This window comes from Heptranchias perlo, chromosome 18 (genome assembly GCF_035084215.1).
Source record: "Heptranchias perlo isolate sHepPer1 chromosome 18, sHepPer1.hap1, whole genome shotgun sequence".
In the NCBI taxonomy this organism is placed as follows: Eukaryota; Metazoa; Chordata; class Chondrichthyes; order Hexanchiformes; family Hexanchidae; genus Heptranchias; species Heptranchias perlo.
The window spans coordinates 4,466,151-4,476,751 of NC_090342.1; the positions used below are offsets into that span (position 1 = coordinate 4,466,151).

The 10,601-nt window shown below is 45.4% G+C and overlaps 1 protein-coding gene across 1 annotated transcript in view; it reads right to left on the minus strand.

Moving 5' to 3' along the window:
- Positions 1-7,427, minus strand: part of pah (phenylalanine hydroxylase) — a 55,205-nt gene extending 47,778 nt beyond the window's left edge. Inside the window, exons 1-2 of the mRNA XM_068000023.1 lie at positions 7,282-7,427; positions 1,376-1,483 (exon numbers count right to left, since the gene is read on the minus strand). Coding sequence (XP_067856124.1) covers positions 1,376-1,483; positions 7,282-7,323 — 150 coding nt within the window. The 5' untranslated portion in view covers positions 7,324-7,427. The remainder of the gene's footprint in view (positions 1-1,375; positions 1,484-7,281) is intronic.
- Between the last annotated feature and the right edge of the window lie 3,174 nt (positions 7,428-10,601).

Here is a 10,601-nt window from a genome sequence, read left to right on the forward strand (position 1 = left end):
GGAAAGAACAGGGGGAGGTGGGGGGAGTGGGACTAATTGGATAGCTCTTTCAAAGAGCCAGCACAAGCACGGTGGGCCAAATGGCCTCCTTCTGTGCTGTAAGATTCTATGATCATTTCTGCTGAAAATCCATAAAAATGTATTTTGGGATTTTGCAAATAGAATTTACACAGTATTATGGTTGAATAAAACCTCCTGTATCATTGATAAAGCCTAGTCTTTGTACTCATTACACCAACAAACAGCATCCCCGGTCAAGAGTGCTCTGAGGCCTCGCCCCCTCCCTATCTCTGTAACCTCCTCCAGTCCTACAACCCTCCGAGATCTCTGCGCTCCTCCAATTCTGGCCTCTTGCGCATCCCCGATTTCCTTCGCTCCACCATTGGCGGCCGTGCCTTCAGCTGCCTAGGCCCTAATCTCTGGAATTCCTTCCCTAAACCCCTGCGCCTTTAAGACGCTCCTTAAAACCTACCTCTTTGACCAAGCTTTTGGTTCAACCAACCTAATTTATGTGGCTCAGTGTCAAATTTTGTGTAATAATGCTCTAGTGATGCACCTTGGGATGTTTTACTATGTTAAAGGCGCTATATAAATTAAGTTTATAAGTTGTTATTGTATCAGCCAGAAGGTGGTCTATATTCAATGCAGCACTCTTGTGTTTCCAACCTTGTTAGTTAATGAAATTAAAGGCTCATTTGCACACCAGCTTTAATTCAAGTTCAAGTTGGTGTGTAAACGTGGAGTAATCTGTGATCTAACTCTCCATCGCGCTGGGAACTCGAAGGTGAAACCCCACAGCTCCTGAGGCCCTCCTAACCCCCGCTGCAGCTCCCTTACTGCAGTGCAAATCTGGGCTTCAACGGTTCTGGTTCCAAGTTCATCGTTCCTTTTGCTCGCAGCCTTGTAATATCATGATGCTGGGTCGTAATCTATTGACAAAGCTTCAGAATGAAGGATTGGGAATGGGTTTGGATGCAAATCAGCCCCCCATAGCCGCAGTATAAATACACTTTAAGGGAGTGACAAAGTGCATTCTCCTACTGGACCTGCAAAGATGGAGCCTTCCCTCTCAACAGGATCAACTTTCTGTCTAACATTAACCATGACATCTGTCCCCAATGTCTCAAATTACTCACACACTGTATCCCAAAATGTTATGTGCACAGGTAACTTAATTTTATTCTAGCGAACTATAACGGCTGTAGGGGAAAGGCCAACTGGCAGGGTGTAGGAGGAACTGGTGATGGAACAATGACAGCAAGTGTAGAGGCTTTGTTTGTTTTTTCCCCCTAATATAAATGGGGCAGGAATAATCTTACATGCTGAGTTTAGGGATTAATAACAACGAGTAGGTAGGAAATTCAACGGGGATTACCTCAAACAGTCGCAAGGCTTTGGCCAATGCTCCAACCTCTTCCTTTAATGAGAAAATAAGTGATGTTACTCCACCCTTGGTAGACTTCTCCTCAATGTACATCGACTCCTATAAAGGAAAAAATAAAGACCATAATGCTGACCCATGCCAAATATACCACAAGCTCCAGAATTTAGATGCAAAAACCAGGTCTAATTCTGCATCAAGGGTTTTCAAGTTCAGTCCCAGAAGAACTCTGCACATTATTCTTCAACAGTACCTCCCAAACCCATGACCTACACCACCTAGGTCGGACAAGGGCAGCAGGTGAAGTCACACACCATCCCAACTTGGACATATATCAGCCGTTCCTTCATCATCGATGGGTCAATATCCTGGAACTCCCTACCTAACAGCATTGTGGGAGCACCTTCACCACACAGACTGCAGCGGTTCAAGAAGAAGGCTCACCACCACCTTCTCGAGGACAACTAGAGATGGGCAATAAATGCCGGCCTTGCCAGTTCTAGTTGGTTGGAATAGAAATGGAGAATGTGAACATCTTTCTTTATCAAATGAGATCTGATAAGGATAAAAGGTTGAAGAGTTGGAGAGTATTCAGTATATCATTTGAGAAGAAGGGCACTATGCAAGGGGACCGCTCTCTAAATCTTAAAGGCACCCTCTAAAATGCCCTTGATATCTTCTAGATACCAACTCCTTATTCATGCTCAAGGGTGGTGATTGGTGTCCACGTGGATAACAACAGTTACATGAGACGGTCTAATAGAGGTGCTCAAAATGATGAAGGATTTTGATAAGGTTAATAGAAAGAAGCTATTTCCACTAGTCAGTGGGTAAGTGACTAGGGGACATAAATTTAAGATCATCACCAAAAAAAAATGAACGGAGAGGTTAGGAGATTTTTTTTTCCCCCACAGAGGGTTGTTAGGACATAGAATGCCTGACCAGAATCAATAGTGGATGCAGAGTTCATAATGGTTAAATATTCGAAAAAGATAATCTAAAAGGGCATGAGGAAAGGGCAGGGGAATGGGACCAAGGAGCTAGCTCTATCAGAGAGCTGGCACAAGCATGATGGGCCGAATGGAGTAAGGGCAGGAGAATGGGACTAACAGGAGAGCTCTTTCAGAGAGCTGGCACGTGCATGATGGGGCAAATGGGGTAAGGGCAGGGGACTAAGGGGATAGCTCTATTAGAGACCTGGCAAGGGGGCAATGAGCTGAATGGGGAAAGGACATGGCAATGGAACTAAGCAGATAGCGTTGACCGGGCAATGATGAAGGAACGGCCGTTACATGTCCAGGTTGGGATGATGTGTAACTTGGAAGGGAACTTGGAGGTGATGGTGTTCCAATGCACCTGCTGTCCTTGTCTTTCTAGGTGGTGGAGGTTGCGGGTTTGGGAGGTGCTGTTGAAGAAGCCTTGTCGAGTTGCTGCAGCGCATTCTGTAGATAGTACACACTGCAACCACAGTGCGCCGGTGGTGGAGGGAGTGGATGTTTAAGGAGGCGGATGTGCCACCGATCAATCGGACTGCTACGACAACAACTTGCATTGACATATGTGTGTCAGTGGGTAGCACTCTTGCCTTTGATGTCAGAAGGTTGTAGGTTCAAGTCCCATCTCAGAGACTTAACCACAAAGTCTAGGCTGACAGATGCTGTTTTTTGGATGAGATGTTAAACCAAGGCCCTATCTGCCCTCTCAGGTGGATGTAAATGATCCCATGGCAGTATTTTGAAGAAGAGCAGGGAAGTTCTCCCTGGTGTCTTGGCCAATATTTACCTCTCAACAACGTCATGAAGGGTCTTCAAAGTCATGAAGGGTGTAGATAGAGAGAAATTGTTCCCAATGGCGGAAGGGTCAAGAACCAGAGGGCATAGATTTAAGGTGATTAGCAAAAGAACCAAAGGTGACTTTTTTACACAGCGAGTGGTTAGGATCTGGAATGCACTGCCCGAGGGGGTGGTGGAGGCAAATTCAATCATGGCCTTCAAAAGGGAACTGGATAAGTACTTGAAAGGAAAAAATTTGCAGGGTTACGGGGATAGGGCAAGGGAGTGACTAGCTGGGTTGCTCTTGCATAGAGTTGGCGCAGACTTGATGGGCCAAATGGCCTCCTTCCGTGCTGTAACCTTTCTAATGGTCTATGATTCTATGATCACTAAAACACTAAAAAATTATCTGGTCATTGTCACATTGCTGTTCGTGGGATCTTGCTGTGCGCAAATTGGCTGCTGTGTTTCCTACATTTCAACAGTGACTACATTTCAAAGGTATTTCATTGGCTGTAAAGTGCTTTGGGACATCCTGAGATCATGAAAGGTGCTATATAAATGCAAGCCTTTCTTTTCTTTCATGTAATAAACACCGCAGGGCATTTGACTAGGGAGAAATTAATGCTGAAAAGTAACAGCAGAGTTGGGCCTTTAAAGGAGGCTTTTGAAGATGGAGAGTTAGCAAGGGGAAGAGGGTGCTCAGGGAGTTCCAGATTTGGGCCAAGGTGGCTAAAGTTTTACCTAGTGTGTCAGCTGTGGCTCAGTGGGTAGCAGTCTTGCCGTTGAGTTAGAAGCTCGTGGGTTCATGTCCCACTCCCAATATTTGAGTACGAAATCCAGGCTGACCCTCCCAGTGCAGTATTGAGGGAGTACTACTCTGTTGGAGGTGCCGTCTTTCAGATGAGATATTAAACCAAGGCCCTGTCTGCTCTCTCAGGTGGGTGTAAAAGATCCCATAGCACTATTCAATAGAAGAACAGGGGAGTTCACCCCAATGTCCTGGCCAATATTTATCCCTCAACCAACATCAATAAAACAGTGGGATCATGCTGTGCGCAAATTGGCTGCTGTGTTTCCTACATTACAACAGTGACTATACTTCAAAATTACTGCATTGGCTGTAAAGTGCTTTGGGATGGCCTGAGGTCGTGAAAGACGCTATATAAATGCGAGTTCTTTCTTCGTTCTTTACCAATGGTGTCGGGTAGGGACACTTCCTGTCAGATCGTGCAATCATGCCTAGTGTGAGGGCTCCTAGTGAAATGAGTTTTGGGGGCAGTCTCAAACCAGTTTGTTGTGAGTGAGTATTCACCATAAAATTGTTCGTAATCCAGCACCAATCGGGACAGACTTACCAACTAGGCTTGGGGTAAGGGGGGAGGCACAAGAATGGTTGGGTGGAAGATGTTACTCTGGTGTTACTCTGGTGCTTCCCTGAGTTAGGACATGGAGTGGAGCGATCCTTCTCCTGTCCCAGGACTGGTTGGTGCTCACGGTGTTCTCAAGAAGTGGGAAGATATTTGCAGCCCAGTCCTGGGGTGAAGGGGGGGATTTTAACTCTTGGCTATAGTGTAAAATGGCCGATATTGTTTCGGTTGCCCATTATCCAACCCGCCCGATTACCTCATTGCTGTATGTGCGATCTTGCTGTGTGCAAATTGGTTGCCTCGTTTCCTACATTGCAACAGTGACTACACTTCAAAAGTACTTAATTGGGTGTGAAGCACTTTGGGACATCCTGAGATCATGTATATATCACTTTTTATTTGTTCATTCTCGGGATGTGGGCATCATTGGCAAGTCCGGCCTTTATTGCCCATCCCTATTTGCCTTCAGAAGATGGTAGTGGGCCATCACTCAGATGCAACTGAGGGCTGGGCCCCTTCAGAGGGCAGTTAAGAGTCAACCACATTGGTGTGGGACTGGAGTCACATATAGGCCCAGACCGGGTAAGAACGGCAGGTTTCCTTCCCTAAAAGGACATTTAGTGAACCGGTTGGGTTTTTACAACAATCCAACAACTTCATGGTCACTTTTATTGGAACCAACTTTTTTTATTATCAAATTCTTTTAAACAGAAGTCAAATTCTCAAACTGCCATGGTGGGATTACGAATTCACATTCTCTGGATTAACAGCCCAGTATTGTGACCATTACACTACCACTGGCAAACTTAATGCACATTATTTCTTTTTTTAAAAGTCCCACTGCAACAATTAAACCATCCCCAGGGGTCACGAGAACAGCCTGGGGAATGCTGGAAAAGCAATGAATCCAAAAACATTTCAGCAAATAAAGTTTTACATATTGTAAACAAACATTTTGTGTTAGTGACGTGTTTGCAATTCTAGCATGGCTCATGAGTGCAAGTATCTCAAAAGGCATCAGTGCCCTATTTGCTTAACGTCCTTCAAGAGCTTTAAAGTACAAACTGCTTGACATTCTTCAAAACAGCGCAGTGTATTAATGGGGAAATACATTCTGAGGAGCTGCAAGGACAGAATTCAGTCTCGGCACAAACTGACGCAGGAAAAAATGTAAACAATGGTACAATTTTAAAGGAGGTGCAGGAACAGAGAGACCTGGGGGTGTACGTACACAAATCTTTGAAGGTGGCACCTCAAGTTGAGAAGGCTGTTAAAAAAGCATGTGGGATCCTGGGTTTTATTAATAGAGGCATAGAGTACAAAAGTAAAAATGTTATGCTAGAAATTTATAAAACACTGGTTAGACCCCAGCTGGAGTATTGTGTCCAATTCTGGGCACCGCACTTTAGGAAGGATGTCAAGACCTTAGAGAGGGTGCAGAGGAGATTTACTAGAATGGTAACAGGGTTGAGGGATTTCAGTTATGTGGATAGACTGGAGAAGCTGGGATTGTTCTCCTTAGAGCAAAGAAGGTTAAGGGGAGATTTAATGGAGGTGTTCAAAATCATGAAGGGTTTTGATCGAGTAAATAAGGAGAAACTGTTTCCAGTGGCAGAAGGGTCGGTAACCAGAGGACACAGAATTAAGATAATTGGCAGAAGAACCAGAGGTGACATAAGGAGACACTTTTCACGCAGCGAGTTGTTCTGATCTGGAATGCACTGCCTGAAAGGGCAGTGGAAGCAGATTCAATAGTAACTTTCAAAAGGGATTTGATGAATACTTGAAAGAGAAAAAATTGCAGGGCAATGGGGAAAGAGCGGGGGGCAGTGGGACTAATTGGATGGCTCTTTCAAAGAGCCAGCACAGGCACGATGGGCTGAATGGCCTCCTTCTGTGCTGTATCATTCTACGATTCTACGATTCTATGACTTTATAATGGCCTCTTGTCCATCCCCCACTTCCTTCGCCCCACCATTGGCGGCCGCGCTTTCAGCCTCTGGGCCCTAAACTCTGGAATTCCCTCCCTAAACCTCTCCACCTCTCTCTCCTCCTTTAACACGCTGCTTAAAACCCACCTCTTTGACCAATTGTCCAGTCACCTGTCCCAAAGTCTCTTTCTTAGGCTCGGTGTCAATTTTTGTCTGATTACACTCCTGTGAAGCGCCTTGGGACATTTTGCTAAGTTAAAGGCACTATATAAATGCGAGCTGTTGTTGTCGTGACAGTTTCAGACAGGAGAAGCCCTTCGGCCCATCTGATCCACCTATCCACATTATTCCCTTGCTCCATTTCTAACAATTCCAGTTCTTTTTCATTTGTGCTCTTATTATTGATACAGATGCAGAACCAAAATAAAACCGGCATCAAACACAGGAAATATTTGTTTCTCAAGCAAAGGTTTACACATAATGGCTTCCTTTCCCACTTCATACGGACGTGGTACAATGACCACTGTCTGTGTCTGCGTTCCGAAGCAAACTACTAGGAAACAAAAAAGAACTTAAAACAGAAAGTACACAGCGGGCAGTTCAGCTTCTGAAAAGACAAAACCCTTGATGGACTGACCTGCTGAGTGTTTCCTGCTTTTACTGCAATCCTCCGGCATTCGCACTCTTTTTAGCGGTAACTGAAAGGACTAAGGGTTTTGTGTGTATGGAGGGAGGGATGATGAGATGAGATGAGAAAGGATGGGAAAGAATAGAAGTCCATCAGCACATCTTTACATTTCAATTTAAATTGCCAGTGGGAGGGTTACCTTAGCATTCTCTCCATTCTTCTTGAGAAATGCAGCGTCCATTGTTCGGGCTTCCTCAGAAGTTTGCCGCCTTTAGTGCCTGAAGTTCCTGAGCTTCTGTGACGAGGATTTTGAGAGATGGTTCGGCTCACTGGACTGCACTCCTCTCTCCTACAAACCCAGGTCTGGTTGCTGACAGTCAGCAGGTCAGAGCAGGGACCTTTGTCCTTGCTTCTCATTGGGGCATTTAACCTGAGCTGGGACACGCCCCCTTCCGTGTGATTGATAGGTCGATTGCAAGTGGTCCCCTCTCCCAAACACGGTACTGGATCCAAGCTCTCCCTCCTGTGCCCCTAACACTCACAGCGTCTTAGCTCCTGCAGTTATTACCACGTAACCCTATTTAATAAGGTTTGCGTATAGAATTTACTTTAGAAGGCTGCGGTTCTGGCTTGTAAAATGATAGGAATATCCTGACAGGATTCTTCCAACAGATGTTAGCTTGGATATAAGGGGATAACTTTATGAATTTGTACTGCCCGGTGAGTGTTGGGCACAGGGAGACTGTATCGGGAATTGGAGCACTCACTCCATTCGTTTAACCTCATCAACCTTACTTCAACAGCTCTTCTCTCTCCTGCGACCTCTACCAACCTCCTTCCCCCAAGAAGGGCAAGAGCCTCAACGTCATGGGAACACCATCACCTCCAAGTTCCCCTCCAAGTCACACACCACCCTGACTTGAAAGAGAGATAGAACTTGCGTTTATATAGCACCTTTCACAACCCCAGGGCATCCCAAAACACTGGGGTGTGATGGTACTGGGAGAGTGGTCATAGGGTCTAGGAGAACTGGGAAGGGGGTACCAGGGACTAGGGGCAACAGAGGAGGTACCAGGATCTGGAATTTTGGGGTGGTGTGTTCTTGGATATAGAAAAACTACAAAGGGAGTTCTGGGATCTGGGAGTAGTATGAGGGTGATGCTGAGATCTGGGAGAAGTGGAGGGAAGGGTCCTTAGATCCAGTAGGAAGATGGTTTTGGGGGTACCGGAATATTGGGGGGTGGGGTCTGAAGGCAGGAGGATAAAGGAGGGAGGTGTCTAGAAGAAGTGGAGTTTTGTACTAATGGGGTGGGGGGGGGGAGAGTGGGGGGTGGGTTGGCAGTGTTGGAAGGATCAGGATTTCTTCAGGAAAGAAAAAGAGAAAGAGGAACATATTGACTTTTGGCGATAGTGTAAAACAGGTGATATCGGATCAGCCGCCTGTTGTACATCTCTCCCCATTTTCATTTCCAAATTGGGAGAGATTATAATGGGAGGCAGATCTGATATTGCCCATTTTGCATAATCATTCAAAGTCAAAATTACACCCAATATCTCTTACCATATTCTCAGGGTGTCCCAAAGCACTGCACATCCAATGAGTTCCTTTTTGAAGTGCAATCACTGTATCAGCACATGTGGCAGCCAATTTGTGCACAGCAACATCCCACAAATTGCAATGAGGTAATGACCAGATAATCTGATTTAGTGATATTGGCCACGACACTGGGGAGAACTCCCTCAATGAACACCATTAAAACAGATTATCTGGTCATCCTCACATTGCTGTTTGTGGGATCTTGCTGTGCGCAAATTGGCTGCCGCTTTTCCCTACATTACAACAGTGACTAAACTTCAAAAAAATACTTAATTGGCTGTAAAGCGCTTTGGGATGTCCTGAGGTCGTGAAAGGTGCTATATAAATGCAAGTCTTTCTTTCTTTCCAAATTGCAATTGCATAAACTCATTGGGTTATATTAAGCAGTAATCAAATGGCTCTCTCCAGCATTCTCCATGTGTGAGATGGGGGTGTGGGATGGTAGAACTTGTCCTCTCAGGCTATTGCATCCCTTTCTTATTTTTCAGTTAACTGACCCGGCTTCCTCTGTGTAACCAGAGAAAGTTTATGTGCGAAAGTTCAACATTGTTGAGACCTGGCCGCATGTGATGTTTTGGAGATTCCATTCTGCACGTTTACCTCACAGTAGCATAAGTCACTCGGTTTGCTTAGGTTCAGCCACTTATTCGCACACACAAATCAATGAAACATCGACATTAACACCAGCCGTTTGATGGGTCAGCTTAAATTTCCACTGGCTGCATGATGAAGTCCAAAGGAACCGTAACAGGGTGAGGGCATTGAATGCAGTTAATGCTCCACCACTGTCCAAACTGGGCAGCTCTGCCACCTTGAGGCAAACAAAGTAACACATTGCACAAATTTAAACTGGAGGAAAAATAGCTATTAAATATTACTTTTTTAAAAAGGGAACAAAAAGAATCAACTGGAGAACTTGGTCCTGGCATTGAAGAAACTTCTTAAACCAGCTCGGTGGGTAGCACTCTCATCTCTGAGTCAAAAGGTCATGGGTTCAAGTTCCCACTCTAGAGACTTCAGCACATAATCCTGGCTGACGCTCTAGTGCAGTACTAATGGTGTGCTGCACTGTTGGAGGTGCTGCCTTTCACATTACATAGAATTACATACACAGTTACAGGCCATTCAGCCCAACAGGTCTATGCCAGTGTTTATGCTCCACGTGAACCTCCTCCCTCCCTACATCATCTCACCCTATCAACATATCCTTCCATTCCTTTCTCCCTCATGTGTTTATCCAGCTTCCCCTTAAATGTATCTATGCTATTCGCCTCAACTACTCCATGTGGTAGTGAGTTTCACATTCTCACCACTCTCTGAGTAGACGTTAAACCGAGGCCACATCTGCCATCTCAGGTGGACGTAAAAGATCCCATGGCACTATTCGAAGAAGAGCAGGGGAGTTCTCCCCGGTGCCCTGGGCCAATATTTATCCCTCAATCAACATCACTAAAAAACAGATTATAGAACCATAGAACCATAGAAAAGATACAGCACAGAAGGGGGCCATTCGGCCCATCGTGTCCGCGCCAGCTCGAAGAACAACCAGGCGCCCATTATAATCCCACCTTCCAGCACCCGGTCCGTAGTCTTGCAGCTTACAGCACTTTAGGTGCAGGTCCAGAAATTTTTTAGATGAGTTGAGGGTCCTTGCCTCTACCACCAATTTGGGCAGTGAATTCCATACACCCACCACCCTCTGGGTAAAAAAGTTTTTCCTCATGTCCCCTCTAATCCTTCTGCCAATCAGCTTAAATCTATGTCCTCTAGTTCTTGAACTCTCCGCTAGGGGAAAAAGGTACTTCCTGTCTACTCTATCTAGGCCCCTCATAATTTGGTACACCTCAATCAAGTCTCTCCTCAGCCTCCGCTGCTCCAAGGAAAACAACCCCAGCCTTATCTGGCCATTATCACATTGCTGT